Source organism: Mandrillus leucophaeus, unplaced genomic scaffold, assembly GCF_000951045.1.
Source record: "Mandrillus leucophaeus isolate KB7577 unplaced genomic scaffold, Mleu.le_1.0 Scaffold226, whole genome shotgun sequence".
NCBI lineage: Eukaryota > Metazoa > Chordata > Mammalia > Primates > Cercopithecidae > Mandrillus > Mandrillus leucophaeus.
Genome location: NW_012102321.1, coordinates 837,710 through 859,138, shown reverse-complemented (window position 1 = coordinate 859,138; position 21,429 = coordinate 837,710). Strand labels below are relative to the sequence as shown.

The window sequence follows — 21,429 nt, the reverse complement described above, 5'->3', positions numbered from 1 at the left end:
AAGCGGTAAAATATTCAAGATGGGTCATGGCTGTAGAGAGGATTTGATCATATAGTCAAGATCTCACATACAAAGAACTTTTAGGCTGAAATTCTCATAGTACCAGAGAAAGCTCTGTTCTTATAGACCTGAAAAAAGTAGAACTTTCTTTTTTTTTCCCCCCTCCAGTTAGCTGAGTCCTGGAGTGCCTAGTTCCCCACTAGGCTTTAAAGGGGTAAAGTGTTTTTGGCAGTGACAATCCCCAGTGAAGGCAGCTGAGACATTTCCTGGGATGTTGTCAGGAATTGGAACTGAGCGCAATTTTTTCTGCTTTCAGTATTGGTCTAGTGAGCAATTTTGATGTTCCTGTTTTGTTCCAGTCCAACAGCTTTTGGAAATAATGTACGTTTGGTTGTAATTCAAACTGACACAATCAGTGTCTTAAGACTGACTATTTTGGAACTTAAATGGGCAGAGAGCTTATAGCGAGGGATTCTTTCTGTAGAGCTTCCAGGATGGAACCCCTCCCAAGGGCAAAGACACTTCCAGGAAAGTTTCATACTATGATTCTCAAACTTCTGAGTACACAGAAATCACCTGCAGAGCTTGTCACAAATTCAGAGACCCACATTCTAGATATTCTGATTTAGGGGAACTAAGATAGTTGCTGAAAATCTGTAATTTTAATAAGCACTACCAGTGAATCTGATGTAAACTGTCCACAGTTTATACTTCTGAGAAATGTTGGATTAGTGGCTTAAAGAATTAATTCACATCAGAGAAAATACCTGATTTAATAGAAAGTAGTGGCCTTGTTACCAGAAAGATACAGGCAATAATATGAAACTTTCTGATATTTGATAACCAAAATAATTTCCCTTATCAGCAATATATTCATATACAATGATATATAAGCACAAAGATTTAAACCTATTATCTGGAACTACAAATCAAAGCAACACTTACCTAACCCTTAGCAATTGATGAGAGACAAAACACAGTAACAGCTGCATTTTTCTATTACTAGATAAAAAGACATGAACATAAATACACATAAGCATATACTTACCACAAATATAAACATTCTGTTCTTAACTTTTGTATAAAACATTCTGCTAATGGCATCTAGAAATTCAGAGGGGGAAAAAACATAAACCCTGAGAAATATTCAAGCAAAACTCTGAAATGATTATCAGTGTAATCTACTCAAAAGCAAAAGCATTTCCCTCATTTTTAGTATAACACTTATCTGCAAAGCCAACACAGTCTGCCCCCAAATATTTACTGAACATCTACCATGTATGGCATCCTGCACTAGGTGGGAGAAACAGTGGGGAATGTGACAAAGTCCCTGCCCCGTGGAACTTACTGTTCTAAGCAGAAGAAACTGGAATGATTTTACAGAGAGACAGACAGACAGACAGACAGAGAGGGAGAGGGAGAGGGGGAGAGAGAGAGAGAGAGAGAGAGGTAGAGGTAGATATAGATGTAGTGTCTATGATTTCTTCTCTGGGTTTAAAATTTTTTGTCTTTAGGGATATTATGCTCAACATTAGTTTAAGAAATTAACTACTATTTGAAATTCACTGTTTCATATTACACAAAAATATCTGCCCACACTGTCATGTGAAATGCTTAATTTTACCTCATCAATAACATTTAAATTTGAAGTGGAAAATAACTATAATTTATACTACAACACCAGCACAATCACAAAAATAAGGTAGAATGTGAATCCATTATTGAACAATGATCAGGATGAATTCTTACAATAAAGAAGAATTGTTTAATATGAAATCAGCCTATTTGTATACACGTTTTGCAAGCAAAACTCTCTTCTAGTATTTCAGTATAAGCCATAACAATACCTCTGTTATAAACTAGGCACTAGGGCACCTCTTACATGTGGAATAATTCTGAAATCTCTATTTGTTTATCCTAATTCACATGTATCATATCTGTGTAACCATTAGACTATACAATATAAAAGAAACTTTTAAAATACAAAGTGTTATAAAGAAGTAAATAAGGTAAATAAATAAGTAAACAAAAGCAACAATTTATCTTAAATCTCAAAATATTACAGATACAGCAATAATAAAATTCATTCTTTATAATATAATCCCACATATATAATTGCTATGTGGCCAGGAAACAAAACTCATAATCAAGAAGGTTTCTTCCAACCCTAAGATTTCATGATTTTATAATATTTCAAAAATGCTAACGTTTTCTTACTGAGGGAATTTTGCTGAGTTCACTCATGGATCCTCATCAATTCTCTGACTCTAGAAGTATCTTCTAGAGTCAAAAGAAAAAAATCCTTTATTAGCTTCTGTTTATTAGTTTCAGTTTAATACATGTCAGTATAATGTTAACTGCCAAATAGTAGAGGAGGTAGCATATATTAGGTAGAAAGGACATGGCTTGGTGTCAGACAAAACTGGATGCAAATTCTATAGATTCTGCCACTTAGTAATAAGTGTGATAACCAAGATATTTAAATACTGATGCTCAATTTTCTCACCTATGAAAAGGAGTTGCTAAAAGGATTAAACATATTATATAATATGAATATATAATATATATTTACAGTACTTGTCATACAGTAGCTTTGTTATTTACTATTTATTAGTGATTACTTTTACATTTATTTAGTAGAAATGTTATTTCTCTTCCCTGGTATAGATAATTTTACTCTTTGTCTAACAAAGACCTGAGAATCATGGCTAACTGAAATACCCAGGCAATTCTCGACTTTATTTTCAGCCTCTCATGCCCATGTCTTATTTTTAACTAGGCTCAAAGAAATATCAAAGAAGCTACTAGAAGATCTGGTGGTAGTATTAATCTTTGAGAAATTGTAGACCCCTGAAAAGATGATAAATGACTAGAGAGAAGACAAATTTTAAGCTTTCAATAAGAACATATGGATTTCAGAGACGGTAACATTGATGCTTCATCTAGTAAAACTCTAGACAGATGGCATATAAGACTTAAAAAATAAAGATGTTTTTACTGTGTCCATCCCTAAGAATAAATGGCAAAAAAACTAGCTGTGTATATATTTGTGTGTGTGCACATGCATTTAAAGGGTTTTTAGATCTAGAAAGCCCAAAATAGACTATATTTAATTTCTGTGGACCAGGAACAACAATGACTACAGCTGCTATTGCTGACATTTATTGGACTTTTCTATATGCCAGACACTGATGGGCAATTTATATATCATTATTTCACAAACCCCTATAAAGCCAATACAATTACTAGGAAACCAATGGTCAGAGATGTTAGGTAACATGCCCAGTATTACACAGGTAACAAGTGACAGAATACAAAATTTCAATTTGACTCTAGAGAGCAGGCTAAACCATTATGCTTCTCTCTCTCTTTTTTTTTTTTTTTTGAGACAAAGTCTCACTCTCTCACCCAGGCTAAAGTGCAGTGGTACCATCTTGGCACATTGCAGCCTCTGCCTTCCAAGTTAAAGCAATTCTCCTACCTCAGCCTCCTGAGTAGCTGGGATTACAAGGGTGTGCCACCACACTTGGCTAGTTTTTGTATTTTTAGTAGAGATGGGGTTTCACCATGTTGCCCAGGCTGGTCTCAAACTCCTGACCTCAAGTGAGCCACCCGCCTCGGCCTCCCAAAGTGCTGGGATTACAGGCGTGAGCCACCATGCCCAACCTATGCTTCAGTCTCTTTAGCAAACATTTCATAAAATATTTTAAACAAAAGGGAGAAAATGGGAACTAGAGATTAACATGTTTAGGTAGAGTTTGAGGTAGACATATGGCCTTACTCAAAACGTGCTAATTAAATAAAGAAAAATCAATTTAAAAGAAAGCTTTTTACTAAGTTCTGCCTAGGTACTCTTCTGTTTATATCATTTTTGCTAACTTTAAAGATAACAGAGAACGTAAGCTTCCCAAATCTACTAAAAACATTAGAAAAGATCACATTAAAGTAAAAGAAAGTGCTGAGTAAGTAAGGAATGACTGCAAAGCCCTGCAACTATGTTCAATAAACTGATTTTCCAAGTTCCAAACAGGTGAGATCTAGACCTAAAAAAGTTCACTACAAAGCTAGGGTGACCTGTTGTTGAAACAGCTGCACTAAGGGAAGTGGGGAGCTGCACTAAAGGAAGCACATTGTCCAAATATGGCAACTACTCATCCCACTGTAAGAAGAGCACACTGAGCAAGAGAATACTGCATCTAACAATAACTGCAAAAGGTCTACATTTTTGTGTCTCCTTCTTTAATAGTTCCCTCACTGATGTAGTTCAGACAGCTTCATTCATCTTCCATGTAACTAAGAAGCTCCATACTTTCCTATGTACATAGAGGACATTAGCAGATCAGAAGTCTTTCATCATAAGAATGTTAAAAGTGCTAAGTTCATTCATGTTGTGGTGGAAGGCAACCAAAATGATGAGATATTTGTAAATCAAGGTTCATGGACAAGCTGCCTCCCATCTCTATTACCTCTCTATCCTAATATCTTGTTCTATTCTTTTCATGGCATTCATCATAATCTGAAATTATCTTTTTTTTTTTTACTTGCTGACATCTTAATCTAGAATACTTTTTATCTCTATTTGGATGTAAGCTCTATGAGAAAAGAGTTTATCATTCCTGTCCACCATATTCCAAATACCTAAACAGTGACTTGCACATAAAACACGGTCAACAGGCTGGGAATGGTGGCTCATGCCTGTAATTCCAGCACTTTGGGAGGCCGAGGCAGGTGAATCGCCTGAGGTGAGGAGTTCGAGACCAGTCTGGCCAACATGTTGAAACCCAGAACCTACTAAAAGTACAAAAATTAGCCAGGCGTGGTGGCCCACACTTGTAGTCCCAGCTACTCTGGAGGCTGAGGCAGAAGAATTGCTCAAACCCGGGAGGCAGAGGTCACAGTGAGCTGAGATCGTGCCATTGCAGTCCAGCCTGGGTGACAGAGCCAGACTCCGCCTCAAAAAAAAAAATGCTCAATAAATATTTGCTGAATGAATGAATTTGCAATGTGTTAAAGAAATAAAGATGTTTAAACTGAGAAGAGAAGGCAGATATAACAGTAGCTTTCATATGCCGTAAGAGCTACATCATAAAGGGAGACTTATTTCTGTGTTTCCACAGAGATATGGTAGACATTTGATCCTATGTCAATAGGATCAAAAGGAAGATTTTGGGCTCATAATTAAGAAGTATCTTCTAAGTCACAGAACTTTATAATAATTGAAGAGGCTACCTTGATAGTTATGAAAGGAATATGAAAGGAATTTTAGCCATGGTAGGAGGCTGTATCCATAAGTTATCAGTTAACCTAAAGTTCCTATGATTCAAAGTACATAGAGAATATAATAAAACTACACATAAAGATTCAAAAAAAAATAAGGTAATCTTTCTATGGAAGAAGGGAAAAAAAAGTGATCTGGTTAACCAGAGAAGGTATCTTAAAAGACAGTGAAGAACGAAGTGTATAAACTGGATTCTAAATGAAACAGTGATTAAGGTAGAAGAAAAAATCTGGATAGTCTTTTTTTTCAATGAACATTTATTAAACAGACAGAGCTATGAAGTGGAAATATAAGAAGGCAGTGGTACCAATGACATTAACAATAACAGCAACAACAAAAAGAGATGAGCAGTACAAGGAACAAGAAACGGTAATAATGATTTTCCTTTGAAATTGTTCAGGTTTCAATTTTTATGAAAAATCCAGAATACGAAGGCTTATTGAAGGCAGCATAGTACATGTTCCTGAAAAAAAAGGTACAAGGCCAGATTTGAGAGTTCTATTTTGGAATACTTGGCAAAAGGACGACAGTTTAATCCCAGAGAGTAGATGGGCTTTCTGTGAAAGTAATTAAAGAGAACAATTAATTAAGGATGGGGAGAGCATCACAAAATTATAACTCTGTAAGGATTATTTTGAAAAGTCATCCATTCATTTATTTGTCCTTGGGCAGAACTACATTAAACCCCAAAGGTTGTTATCTTTCATTTTACAAATCTCCACTAAAAGGCATTCTTGAAAACCTTTCTGCAAAATATGTCCCAAACGCTAAAGGTATCTGTATTAAAATCTTTCCGTATTTTAAGTGTAGTTATGGAATACAAATGGTAACATTTCTCATAGTAAATGCTATCAAATAATCATATATCAAATTATACTTTGGTTGCTTAACGGGTAAACAGAAGGACTTTAAAAAATTTATAATCTAATATGTAGTATAAGCTTAGAAAATAAATAATTCTCATCTGACAAATCCAAATATCTGGATTATATCAAATTAGATGTTATAAAATAAGCACTAACAATATATAAGTGTTCCCTTTTCTCTGCAACCTCACCAACATCTGTTATTATTACTATTTTTTTATTTTTTAGTAACAGACACTCTGACTGGTGTGAGATGGTATCTCATTGCGGTTTTGATTTGCATTTCTCTAATGATAACTGATGTTGAGCATTTTTTCATATCTTTGCTGGCCACACATATGTCTTCTTTTGAGAAGCATCTGTTCACGTTCTCAGATGTAGGTAGAGGCCCATTATCCTAAGCAAATTAACTCAGGAGCAGAAAACCAAACATCACATGCTTTCACTTACAAGAGAGAACTAAACATAGGTACACGTGAATATAAAGATTGGAACAACAGACACTGGGGACCACTAGAGGGAGGAGGGAAGGGGATGAGGGTTGAAAAACTACCTATTGGGTACTATGCTCACTACCTGGGTGATGGAATCATTCCTACCTCAAAGCACAGTGTCTTGACATTTCCCCAAGTAATAAACTTGCACATGTAGCCCCTTAACCTACAATAAAAGTTGAAAAAAAAAAAGTATATCACATTTGCAGAAGTCAAAAGTTTAATGACTGTATTAGAAACGGAACAAAGGTTTCAGAAATGCTGGAAAAACTGAGCCAACTCTAACAAGATGAAGTTGAAGGGAAATAACAATGTAAAATTAGTTTTAAAAAACGAAAACCATTGTACATATACGGAGAAGAAATATAAATTAAGCAGGTGTAAAGCAGACATATGGATTTATTGAAAATAAACTCAATAAATTAAAGGACAAAACGTAACTACTAAAAATATATAACTTATTTCTGGCCTGAGTAAATCGCAGAATAGTTATATAAACCAAGGGAAAACGATAGTCTCGCTCTCATCTGTTACTAGTCCTATCACGCATGTAACATTTTATTCAGCTCTGAGCACCATTAAAAGAAGTATTATCAGAGCATATTCAGGGAAAAGTTGGTGATGACTTTCAAAACCATATTTTACGAGAATGGTTCAAGACCAGGAGAAGCCTGGACAGAAACAATGGTTCTACTAAGGTATATAGAAGGTTCTTGGGTAAAACAAAAATTCTCATTCTTCCTATATAATCACAATGGGAAAAAGCCGAAAATATATTCATTTCAGCTGAATATAAATAAACATTATGGAAAAAGCCTGAGCTACCCCAAAGTGCATTCACCCCCCCTTTAAGACACATATTCAAGAAGAGCCTATAAGTCCACTGAATGTCCATTTTGGAAGGAAAAATTCAATTAAAGTGGGAAGTTATATTAAAAGATAGGTATATTAAACCATCATTCCACTCTCCTAAAATATTCTTTTCCATAGCTTCCCCAGTCGGTAACAGCAAAGCACTGGGGAAAAGAATCTTGAAGTAATCTTCAGTCCAACCACATCCCCAGGTGAGTTGGAGATGAAAGAACTACTGGAAGAGACCCAAGAAATACTGTTAACCCTAACAAATTCAATTCGGCTCAAGAAATAGATGACTTACTATATACAGAGCACTCTGTACTCGGCTCAACAAATAATTCAGTAGCCACTATATACAAAGCACTCTGAGGAACCAGAGAGATGTAAAAGACATAATGAAGAGAAACAGTACGGACCTGCAAGCATGCTTGCTTGTTAGACAACCACACCAAGCGTGACTTTTCTAATGTGAAAGCTGATTTGCTTACCACGGCTCTACCACTGTAGATACTATTCCCATGGTTCTGCAGGTTAGGGAAATCCTAAGTATCAATACCAGGCCTGGGGTCAGCGCTTAACTACTGAAATCTTCATGTTCACAAACTCTCCAAGGACACAGGCCTCAAAATTTTCTGCTTAGGAAAATATCCTCCCCTACCTTGAAAGGCCGGTAGAGATATCACTGCAACAAAGGCAGAAGAATAGAAAAAAATTTTGAAACCTTTCTCAAACCCATTATCTACATGGCTGTGTGGCACACACAAGATACAATGAAACAGACAATGCTGAAGATAGCAGTAATAATGGGAGAACAGCATTGACAGAATTCAGTGTTCTTAAAATAATGCACAGCCTTAAACAACAAAGCAGCAGCAGCACAAAGTAAATGGTGAGATAACAATAGTGAGAAGATTATCTGAGCTTAAAGACTTCTGGAATACATAATTAGAGACAATTTGGTTTAAAAGAGGCTCAGCAGATCCATCCTAGTTCATCCATCCGTCCATCCATCCATCCATCTACTTACCTACCCACCTACCTACCTACCTATATGTTTTGTGTAGGGAAGAAAAAAAAATTGCAAAGAAGTAAACAAATTCCCTATAGGGACTGGGAAGAAATAAGTAAAAAATCAAATTCCTTTAATTTATTTATTAATGTAGAATTGCTGCTAGCAAGTTTGCAATGAATCATCATAGTTTGATACATTATTAGTGTGAAGATAAACTGGATCACTCCTTTGGGAAACCGATTTGGCAATATATATAAATAATCGTAAAATACCTTCATACTGTTTGCTTCAGTATTTCTCCCTTAAAAGTTAAGAAAATAATACTAAATGTGGAAAGGCCTAATTTATAAAAATGTTCATAAACAATATGCAATAATATGGAAAAACATTTAAGTTATAAATACCCACATTTAAAAATCCTTTAGAAAAAGCCCTAATCCATAGGGGGGAAATGGAAGAAAAGAAAACCAAAATCAACTGTCATTATCATCATACCTAATTATACCTGGGTAAGAGAACTATGTGTAATTTAGTCTCTTTTTATCATTTTAAACATTCCCTAAATTTCCTTTATGAGCAAATATTTCTTTGACAATTAAAAATAAAAATAACTAAAATGAATGAGGAGGAATAAAAGGAAGTTAATTATGTGGAAGGGATGAGAATTAGAAACATTTGAGATAACTTAATAGTGATTTGCTATAACTCATCCTGTTACAACATTGTCAGAAATTAAAAGGTGCCAATTATGGAAGGGCAAGCTGGTGGGTATATAAAAAAGTGGAAACAATACTTTGTCACTCAGATTATCTCTATAAGAAATCCCTAAGGTCTTCTCTTCAGACCCTTCAGTCCATTGATTGTTCTGAAAAAGGCAGAAGGACCTAATGATTCTCTGAATTATTTCTCTCAAAATCAAACTAATGGAAACCTGACCATTTACAATCTTTTAATACACAATTTTACATAAAATTATTCTATTCATTTGTTTGGGAAAACATACAATAAACATTATTAAGGTATTCACTCTGACTATATGGGTTATAATGATGGCTCTACTATCTCAATGACTTTAAACAGTACTGAAAGCATAAAAGCATACACAGTCAGTCCTATATATTCATAGGTTCAACCAACCACTGCTTGAAAATATTCAGGGGAAAAAAATGCATGGTTGCATCTGTGTTCAACATATACAGACTTGTATATGTACTTGAAATGTATTTGTACATTTCTTGTCACTATTCCCTAAATAATACAACTAATTATATTGCATTTACATTGTATTAGATATTATAAGTAATTCAGAGATAATTTAAAGTATATGGGAGGGTGTGTGTAGGTTATAGTATACGATTTTACAAAAGGGACTTGAGCATCTGTGGATTTTGGTAACCCTGGGATGTCCTGGAACCAATCCCACACAGACAACAACAGACAACTGTGTAAGCATTTCCTTTATTCTAACAGACTCAGTGAACTGTATTTTCAAGAAAAACATCAAGATTGTTTATTCATTTTCTTACTGATTTACTAAACTTGAAGAAAACCAAAACTTCCCAATGGATTATTAATAGTTTAAAACAATAGTACTGCCAAGGCAAATATTATTAAATAATGTATCAAATACCTGTGATTAACTGAAACATCAAGATTTTTAAAACGGCTTAATTTTGTGTAAATATAAATCGTGGCTCATTTAAAATTGCTTTGTATTTTCATTCATTAGTTGACAATGACAAAAAACATAAAACTCCTAGCACTGCAATACATCTTAGCCAAGTGTAGGACTATATCCATTTATCTTCTAACTTATATATTATTAAGAGCCTATTAAAAATGTCACACATTGGTGCTGAATTATAAATTCTCTTAAGTCGTATATGTTTTAGAGTTGCATGTAAATTTGGCTCTTATACAGCTAGATCTTCTGTTTTGTAGTTTTTTGTTTTACTGCCTATCAGAGTACTACAAAAAAGGCATGCTTACTTATAAATAAATTAACTCTTTTAGACTATGAGATTATCATTTATTGATGAGAAGTTTAACAAATGCTTCTGAAGTTTGAAGACTACATCCAATGTTAATTATTGCTGACTCCATGCTTAAAAGTAAAATATGATTATGCTATATTAGTAGTTAAGAAACTAGACACTAAGTTTGATATGCAAAGAACTTTACCTGAGACTAATTATATAATAGTAAGAACTAATTAGAAAAAGTAGATCTGTGTTTCATTTACAGACAGATATACAATTGACAAACCACTGGAATCATAGAGGAGGAATCAATATCTAGGTTTTTACTCATATGCTAGAAATTTTCCTGATGCCTGACTGAATCAGGTTGAAATCACTCCTTCATATGAGATCCTTTAGCAAACATAAAAGCACAACATTCTATTGCGAGTAGCATACAAAAGGCATTATAACGTCTCATACCAGGGGGTCAGCAAATTTTTTTCTGTAAAGGGCCAGACAGTAAATATTTAGGCTTTGTAGGACATAACATCTCCATCACAACTACTCTCTACCATTGTAGCACAAAAGCACCCACAGGTAATATATAAATGAATGAGCGCTGCTATGGTCCAGTAAAATTGTATCTACAACAGTCAGTGGACTATAATTTGTCAACTCCTATCTTGCCCTATAGTTATCCATAGAAAGTCCATATAGCCCCTTGCAGTCTAAGTGCTCTTAGAGAACTGAAAATCTGTTTTACTTAGAAGTTTCCTTATCTCACGTAGCATTAAGAATAGTCCCCTGCACACAGTAACAACCTGATAAATACTTAAATGAAAGAATGAGTGATTCTATTATTCAAAAAATATTAGGCCTACATAATATGATTAACTTGACTGACAGAGAAGTTAAAACCTGCCTGTCATAATAGCCTGTATATAGTGACATTCACTTGTAATCACAAGACAAATATTAGGAAAACAACTCTAGAAAAAGTGGTCTAAGAAGATGCCTGAAGCCAGGCATGGTGGCTCACACCTGTAGTCCCATCACTTGAAGACCAGGGCAGGTGGATCACTTGAGTTCAGGAGTTTGAGACCAGCCTGGCCAACATGGTGAAACCCAGTCTCTACTACAAATACAAAAATCAGCTGGGTGTGGTGGTGCACACCTGTAGTCCCAGCTACTTGGGAGGCTGAGGCAGGAGAATCACTTGAACCCGGGAGGTGGATACTGCAGTGAGCCAAGATTACTCCACTGCCTGGGTGACACTGGTGATCACTCTCTAGTCTGGGTGACAAAGCAAGACTCCATCTCAAAAAAAAAAAAAAAAAAAAAGACGATGCCTGAGTTGGTATAACATGTCCTATGTGCAATTCCTCAAGCTACTTCTGCCCATGTTAATATTCCCGTCCTAATCTCACAGCTTATAATTTATACCTAAAGTGATGATTTTACTCTAATCAGATATAATCCACATAAAGGATATTTTCTTTTTCTTACACTGCATTCCAAAGTTATGGTGTATTTCTCCCCACAACACTTTTGTACTAATCTGAACACTGAACATTTCCTCTCCTTTCACTTTAATAACGTCTCAAATATCCTGTGGTATCCTTTAGAACTATAACATCCAAACACATGGCTAAATATTGAAGCCAATTCATATTGTAAAGTGCATTAATCCCTCTAATGCTACAATGTATTACATAGTTCCTATGACTTTTCTGCAATCTCTCCCTCAAATTCTAGAAATTAATCTTCCTGCTTATTGGATTCACACAATTCAATGAGTTACTCTTAAGAATCCAAGACTATTATAGAACCACAATGTACGCCCTTAACATAGCAAGATCGATAAATATTTACTGAACTAACTTGTTGATTTGAAATGCAAAAATATCTGGTTAATTCAGATTAAAATCCAAATTTGGACTTTGCAATGATTCATCCTGCAAACTCTTGAAATAAGTAACATAAATTAAGTAGCTATAAAATTGTTATGGAAATTTTACATATTTAAGAAAATAAACTTTTCGAATAACTCAATGGAACTCATTTTTATTCAACTGATACAGACACTAGAAACTACTTAAAGATTTCCTCTAAGGACATTTACAAGGCAATATTGTGTTTGCCTAATTTGAGTCCCTTTAATTTTTCTGTAACCATATTTATTTCATTGAAATAAAACTGAATTATTTATTTAAAAGGCTTTATTTAATATATCACTAATTCAAACTAATCACTGATCCCATGACTGATATTGTAGATTACAAACATACAAAAACACTATAGCCTGAAAAATCAAAATCTTTTCCATCATAATGCTTGAGAAAAATCCAACCTATAATGACTCAACAACATTGCAAATCTATTACAAAAAAAATTCAAAACATAAAATACATGACTATGAAATCAGTACTTTCCAAAAGTAGGTACATTAATATAATGTGATTTTGATGTCTTCATCTTTTATTATTATACTTTAAGTTCTAGGGTACATGATGTCTTCATCTTTAAGGTTATAGTTTTTAGAATACACAGCAAACACTGTTCAATTTATTCTACATATCTCAATATATTCAGTAGATGACTGCTGTGTTTTCAAAAGGAGAAGTAAATTTTTTGTTACCCTCTATAAATAAAAAACTGTTTTAAGAAATACTAAAACACCAATCAAGGCTGATAATACATCGTATCAAAAATTTCTATGATATCAAAAACCACATCTCCAACATAAAGTTAATTTTAAAATAATTTTTCCTGCGTCACGAATTAAAAGAAAAAATTTCACACAGAATTTCTGCTATATCAAATAAGTAAGTCTTCATTTTCTTCTCAAGAAAGAAAGATCAGGTCACTCTATTACCAGTCATCTATAAATACATTATTCAAGAACTTTATCACAGGCAACATTATTGTCACACAAAACATGTGGTCAGTAGTATCTTTGTCAAACGACATGATCTTGTTAGGGTCACTTAAAATCTTATGTCAGATTTCTATATGTGAAATGAGATAGTGTTTACTCACAGAAGCTTTTAGAATACACCTCGTTTATAATGTGAAGAGCATTATATATTTTCAAAAGCATTATAAGCATTTCCAAATTTCAACTTGCAGCATTTTCCAATAATTTCTTACCAATTTAGCATTTTTAATTGTATAATTCCTGAAAAAGTAAATGAATAATTGTGAAGAGGTTATTTGTATAAAAATGTGCCATCCACTAATAATTATATTAAACTTCAAACTCTATTAATAACATAAGTAAACGTCTTAAAGCTATACTTCACAGAGTATGTACAAAAACATTCTTTGTGTCATATATAATGTCAGACAAAATTACAGCACATATCTTGCTACAATCCACATTTTATTCAAAAATAAATTTTAAAATTTTAAAGAACAGGTCGTACAACTCTGTACCTTGTTTGTGCCTTGCAATTAAAATAATTGCATTTATAATATATATTTTGCCATTTTTTAACTGGCATCAACCTTATTTACAATTGCTTAGGTAGAAAATAAAATAAAACTGGGGTCAAATGTTTAAGTCAATGATAGGTATTTCTTTTGTATAAAGTATCATTTTTGGAAGTTTTCAAATTTTTGCAAATTATTTTCATTTCATGAATTCTATTATTATGTACTACATTTCCTGATATTTATCACTTTAAACCTCAGAATTTTAGAATCTCAAAAACTAATTTGGCTCCATTTACCATAATGAAGGTGGTGATATGTGCCTTTCGTGTTAAATATTTATCAGATATAACAGACTCCTGCTAAATTTATTACTGTTATTTTCTTCACCTTTGTAGAAAGTCATACATAAAAGCAGAATAAAAGTTACCCTTAAAAATTATAAATATGTTCTTTGGAGAATTCTGCCTATGTAGGAAATGCAGGTAACGTACCAGCTAGAGCCTATTTCCTAATGCAGGGCCATCTTTTTGTTGTTTAAAGATGTGAAAAATGCAGAAAGGTGCCATCAATGATGCATTTAAAAATCCTACTGTGGGCCTAGTGCAGTTGCTCATGCCTACAATCCCAGCACTTTGGGAGGCCGAGGGGGGCAGATCACGAGGTCAGGAGATCGAGACCATCCTGGCTAACAAGGTAGAACCCCATTTCTACTAAAAATACAAAAAATTAGCTGGGAGTGGTGGTGGGCACCTGTAGTCCCAGCTACTCAGGAGGAGGCAGAAGAATGGCGTGAACCCGGGAGGCAGAGCTTTCAGGGAGCAGAGATAATGCCACTGCACTCCAGCCTGGGAAACAGAGCGAGAATCTGTCTCAAAAAAAAAAAAAAAGAAAGAAAATCCTACAGTGATTGAGAACCATTTCAGATTCATCAAGTAACACCTCAAACTGTTTACATTAAAATAAAAATAAGTCAAGAACATCTACTATTGCAAGGAGAAGGTTGTCAAGTTTATCAGAAAAATCTACCTGAAATATCAAATATTACAGAACTCAGAAAAACTATATAGCCTATCTTTATAAGACAATATTGAAACATTATTGGATAGTGTTATTTGTAGCATCAACATAAGCTGCTTCATGAAATGTTAAAATATTTTTTAAATATTCAGCATTCTTCTTCTTCCCCCACCCCCGACCGAGAAGGAATCTCGCTCTGTCGCCAGGCTGGAGTGCAGTGGTGCGATCTTAGTTCACTGCAACCTCCACCTCCAGCGTTCAAGTGATTCTCCTGGCTCAACCTCCCAAGTATCTGGGACTACAGGTGCATGTCACCACACCCAACTAATTTTTGTATTAGTAGAGACGGGATTTCACCATTTTGGCAGGGATGGCTTCAATCTCCTGACCTTGTGATCCGCCCACCTTGGCCTCCCAAAGTGCTGGGATTACAGGCGTGAGCCACCACACCCAGCTTTCAGCATTCTTTTAAACCAAATATTAATTCTCCTGATTATAAAAGAAATTTTACCAATGCTCATTGTAAAAAATTAAAACAAAATAGTCATGAAGGAAAAACTTAATTACATCATGTTAATATTTTTAAAAACACTTTTACTACTAAGAAAAGTTATTAATATTTTAAAATACAGAGCAAGACTAACACTGAATCAAACTTCCATTTATGAGAAATCATAAAATGGGAACTGGTTTTTCTATTCTAGCCATTTTGTTTTCCTCAATATCTATATATTTGGTTACAGGATGTACCACTTTCTACATATCTCTCTTAATCTAAAATAAAGTTCTGCTCAAGGAAAAGAGCATCTTTTGGAACCTACACATCAGAGTATAGCACTGACTCAGTAACACATACATGCTCCTATGCACCAAAATGGCCCTACCTGCACATACATGATACCATCTATGCTCAGAATGTTACACCAGCAGATTTCTCACATCTAAATCTTTTTTAACTACTTATTATATAATTGTATCTTTTTCACATCTAATGATTACCTTCTAGGGTAGGGAGGAAAAGAGGAAAGGTCCTTTAAGGCAACTTCGTTTATCTTTAAATTCACATAATTTATGGTATCTATGGAGCAAATCAGCTTATTAATCATTGTTTCTCCCAAGAAATAGATACATGACAAAATACTTCAAATCCCATTTTAATAAATGAGGAAAATTAAAGTGCAAAGACAAATGACAAGACATCCCTGGATAATCCTTCCTATTACTACTTCCCTAATGAGAATAAAATGTTTAAGCGTATTTAGTGTAATAAAGAGGTAGGTTAACCTCTGAATCATGCCTGACTGTCTCATCTCAACATCCGCTTGCTGGATATCTTTAATCTCAAACGATGTGTTCATGAATAACCATTCCTGGGAAATGAGCTTTCAGAAATACACTTGAAATATCTGAGTTTAACCCAAAATTTGAGTTTAAATCAATTTACAAAAAGAAATGCTATCTTAGGAAACCCTAATGCTCAATGGATTATTTCTGTTTGAATTGGGATTAGTGACCTTTAAGTTGTGATGTTAATAAATATGGCACCCACAAAGATAATAAAACAGCAGCTACAGGCCAGGTACAGTGGCTTACGCCTGTAATCCCAGCACTTTGGGAGGCCGAGGTGGGCGGATCACGAGGTCAGGAAATCGAGACCATCCTGGCTAACACGGTGAAACTCCGTCTCTATTAAAAATACAAAAAATTAGCTGGGAGTGGTGGTGGGCACCTGTAGTCCCAGCTACTCGGGAGACTGAGGCAGAAGAATGGCGTGAACCCGGGAGGCAGAGCTTTCAGGGAGCAGAGATCGCATCACTGCCCTCCAGCCTGGGCAACAGAATAAGACTCCGCCTCAAACAAACAAAAAACAAACAAACAAACAAAAACAGCAGCTACCATATTCTGAACATTGTTTTTGTGCCAGGTGCTGTGCTGGGCACACATACTACAAATTTTCATTTAGTTCTCAAATTCAGCTGAACAGGGAGCTACAAGTCTCTGACTTAATATTTTTTAATCAATGCCAAAACTAAGGTTTTAGAGCATTTGGTATCTTACCTAAGGCCAAGCAGTTTATGAGGGCCTGGATCTCAGCCCAAGTTTCATATACTAATAGTGTAAATTATGAAGCTTTCCAACACTCTATAACTCTAGAAACAGCTATGCAAATAATAGAACCCTTAGGAAAGAGAATACAGAATGCATTATTTTTGGGCTGTCTTTTACAACCAAGCCGGATAATTACCACAAAATACAATACAATGATGAGAAAAATGGTTATGCTTCCTATTCTTAAAACACATTACCTAAAAAGAGAGGTTTCAAAATAAGTATTATCTTATTATATAAACACATTAAATATGACAAAAGAAAGTTAAGTGGTTTGCCCTAGAGTTGTATATAAAAACTATAGTAAATTTAAAAACTAAACTTAGAACTTGCCTCATTCAGCCTCTTTCAGCCTATGATAAAGCCTTTCTTTTCTACTCTTCCTCTTCAAAACAATTTTTTTTCAAAAAGAAATTGATAGAGATTTCAAAAAGTTATTCAAGGGAAATAACAAAAGTAAACCAAAGTAATATTAAGAATTTCAGTTTGATTACAGACTAAACTGGTAAGTTTGAGCTTATCAGATTGCTGTTTTAATAAAAGAAACTTGTAAGATCAAAGAAAAAGATCACAAGACAAGAAAAGAACTCAAGCAAAAGACTTATGATGAGAAAAAAAGAAATAAAACTCAGAGAAATATTGTAGGGAAAAGGTATAGACAGAGGTACAAAAATTTAAAGGCTTTTGAAATGAAAGCAGTGTAGCCTACTGGTGAAGTAGGCAGGCTTTGGCCCAGGCCTACTGGATGGGCGGGAACCTCTGCCATTGACTAGTTAACTGACGAATAATCATTTTTCTTTCTTTCCTTATCTTTGGAGTGGGAATAATAACTATTATCTCAAAAGGCTGTAGTGAGGATTAAATGTATAACACATGTAAAACTGAACAGTGAGCCTGGCACATAATAAGGATAAAATGCAGTAAGCGTGGCCTCAGGCTTTCTGTACACAGAATCCACTGGGTCTTTTCTAACTATATTTATTCCTTAAAGAAATTAAGATACGATTACCAAATAATATGTATAATTTTGAAGATTTTATAGGTGATATCTGGAATGTTAGCAGTACTATATTTCCTTGAACTTTATGTTTTCCTTGAACTGGTCTGAATTTAAAAGGCACATTTAAACCAAGATGCCACTGGCAAACAGGGGACAAGAATAAATATAAACCCAAGCTACAGAAGTATAAAGCAATTATTTTTTGATTCCCAAAAAAGTAAACTCTTGTCCTAAGTGTTTTATTAAACTGAGGCAAAGTCTGATTTTGATATATAGAATATTGTTTTATTCTTTATTTTAAATTTTTCTTACACGTTTAAAAATATACAGGGGTTCAGAACAACCTCAATAAAATGACAACATTTCTACTAAAAGACCTTTGAAGCCAAACCACCAGGGTGCAAACATGGTTGGCTTCTAATTTGAAGAGTCATAGGCACATTTTATTAAATGCATTTCATAAAACAAAGAAATCAAAAATGCTGAGAAGAAAAATACTCAGTAGTTTGATATAAATTTTAAAATACTTTCAGGCAAGAAACTTATGGTAAAAAAGTAATATTTAGATGTTTTACTGCTCATACCTGCTTCACTAATTCCCCAAAATGCTACTTTGCTATATCTAAACCCCTGATAATTTATTACACAATCCCATGTAGCACGCAAAAAAATAAGTTAATCTCTGCATTTGAAAACAGATCATTACAAAAGAAAATACTGTCGGCTGTTACCTGTATTTGATAATTAAGTATATTATATTCTCAGCAGCACTAAAAATGCAGCTTTGTCTAATATAAATATCTAAATAACAGTTACACAAAAGTATTTTTCTCTTAAAATAAGTTTTTGTATATACTTTTTCCAATGTTGACAACTTAAACAACATTGATCTATATATTTTGCTAAGAAAACATTAGGCACAGATAACATAATTTACATTTTCTTTGCTGTAAAAAATATAATATGTGCAAACACATATCACACAAATGACTGACTAGTGGACACAACAGTAAGCTATCATAGACCTAACACAAAAAAGATTCATGTTTTATTTTATTTACTTATTTTTTAAAAGGGCATTCTAAGTACCCTTAAGAGTAATGCCTCACTGCTAGGTGAGTATCCTGCATTTGCATTAGAATTACTAGTGGGTTTTCTTAAAGAAAAACAAAGCTTTACTATAGCAAAAAAAGACATCACTTTTAAGCAGATGAACTAATTTAAAAGGAACCAGATAAAAATGTTTCAAAAAGCCATTAAAAATATTTAATAAGCTACCAGATTGCTTTGCTGGAAGAAATACATTATTTAACATTATGGATGCTTTATACAGTAGATTCTTTCAATAGCTAAGACACTTCTAAAGTAAGGTAGCAATGGATGCAGATCAAGAAAAAGAGACAAAAAAAAAAAAAAAAAGCAGGAGACTGTTAGGAAAAGGGGGAAAAGCAAATGTCATTTCACCCGGAAGAAACAAAAATACTGTTTCTATTTGTTTGTAGCAGAAAAACTGTGCTGCAGAGAAGATTCTAGAAACACAAGCAAAGGGGTTGTTTGGCAAGTAATAAAATGCAATGCTTACTGTGCATCCTCCATGAAGAGATCACTTATGGATTATAGATTAGTGTGATTAAAGGTACACTTTGATGCAAAAGATTATACTTTGCCACATATATAATATGTAGCATTTTTCTATAAAGGGCAATTTATGTAAGTAATAACTTCCACAAAGAGTGAGAGAAACAGACAAAGTGAGAAAGACAGAGGCATGGTACAGTCAGACAGAAAGACAAAAACGCCAAGCCAAGGAGCTTGCTCATGTCCTGCAGAAGATTTGAGATATTATTTTTCATCTCAGTGCTTAATTTTTCCTATTACTGCACACAAATACTCACATGCTGTAATTATTTCATGAGATAACCCTCTATACATCCTTCCCTTTAGTTTCTTCCATGAAAAAGAAAAAAAAAGAGAAATCTTTAGTCTCATACTTCATTTTATAGTCAACTATTCAAGTAAATATTTCTCTGATGGCAAATTTCCAGATGAATCTAGAATATGATCCAAAACCACTGTCAGATTACATTTGATTTACTATGTAGCTCTCTTCAAATGGAGCAAGAATTAGCCCGTTTCCTAGGTTTGGGGTCTTGTGCTTCCTGATCCTTCACACACATACAGGATGTGCACATTGTCTCAGACAGTCTTCGGAGGCCTAGCCGGAAAACGCTGTTGGAGAGGCTGTATATTACACAGTTACAAAAACTATTACTTATTGCAAGCCAGGTTGTTAAGAAGGACAGAGTTGGATTATCCAAGACCCGGGAGCTTTCTAGAAGAAAGTAAATTATATAGGGGAGCCACAGCATATAAAATACACTGGTTATCCTAAACAAAACCATGGCGTAGCGACGGTCAGGGCTGTGTCCAGTCTCTCTGGAAGAATCTACCTCATGGCTAGGGAATCGGGCTCTTCGGTCATTTATCTCTTTGGTGTGCTGACGGCAAATTTTGAAAATGTGGAAGTAAGTGAAGCAGACAACAAAGGCAGCAGGAGCATAAAGTAAACAAACAATAAAGCCAGTAAAATAGGCACTAGTGAGCCAAGAGGTGGCACACCATTCAAAAATGTCACCGTGGTAACCAGGTTTCCCCCAGCCAAAAAAGGAAGGCAAGAAAATTAGGCAGGAGTAGATCCAGATCAAAACAATGCAAACTCTCAGGCGACAAGGGGTGACCAGTTGATTGTAGGAAAGAGGCTTGGTTATTGCAAGGTAACGATCCACACTGATGCAAGCAAGACATGCCATAGAAACACTTTTTAGAACTGAGATGATATATCCAAAAACCTGGCAAGTCAATGACTCGTGGACACCTGTGGAGTAGTGGAGAAGTGAGAGAGTAGGAACCAAGCAGCTAACTCCAACGAAAAGATCAGCATATGCCATCGTCTGAATGAAATAGCTGGTAGTATAATGATGTAACAGTGGAGCACAATGAAAGACAAAGATAACTGTTAGATTCCCAGCAATGATCAGAAATGTCAGCAACACAATAACCACTGTCTCGAAGATGCAGACATCCACCACACTGTAGTGGCCAAATCCAAGTGGGCAGGAGTGATGCTCGGACACATTCACAATGCCACTGCTCATGTTCAGGATCCTCCATTCAGTCCACCTGGACTCATTCATGGCTTGGAAATTTAAAGATACCTGCAGACTTGGCCACCGCAAGCAGGTGCCCTGTCCAGCATCTGTTAAACACCGCACACGAGTGTTTCAGAACCTGCTTCAGTAGACAATGTCAGTGCTTCTGTCACAGCTGAGAGTCCCAGAGAGTGCTCAAGTCTCTTCATCAGCCTCAGTTCAGCAGTGACACACCTCAGCTTTCGGGCGGGGG

At 34.8% G+C, this 21,429-nt stretch overlaps 2 protein-coding genes across 3 annotated transcripts in view; both read right to left on the bottom strand.

Annotated features, from left to right (window-relative positions):
* Positions 1-21,429, bottom strand: part of RABGAP1L (RAB GTPase activating protein 1-like) — an 828,259-nt gene that overhangs the window by 515,474 nt on the left and 291,356 nt on the right. The window lies entirely within an intron of this gene.
* On the bottom strand, positions 19,726-21,258 carry GPR52 (G protein-coupled receptor 52). Its single transcript, XM_011981423.1, has one exon. It carries the CDS (start codon positions 21,219-21,221, stop codon positions 20,136-20,138), a length of 1,086 nt encoding a protein of 361 aa, XP_011836813.1. The 5' UTR covers positions 21,222-21,258; the 3' UTR covers positions 19,726-20,135.

What these genes read in the sequence shown, in the direction of transcription:
- GPR52 (XM_011981423.1), bottom strand. Translation starts at nt 21,221, where the DNA reads ATGAATGAGTCCAGGTGGACTGAATGGAGGATCCTGAACATGAGCAGT.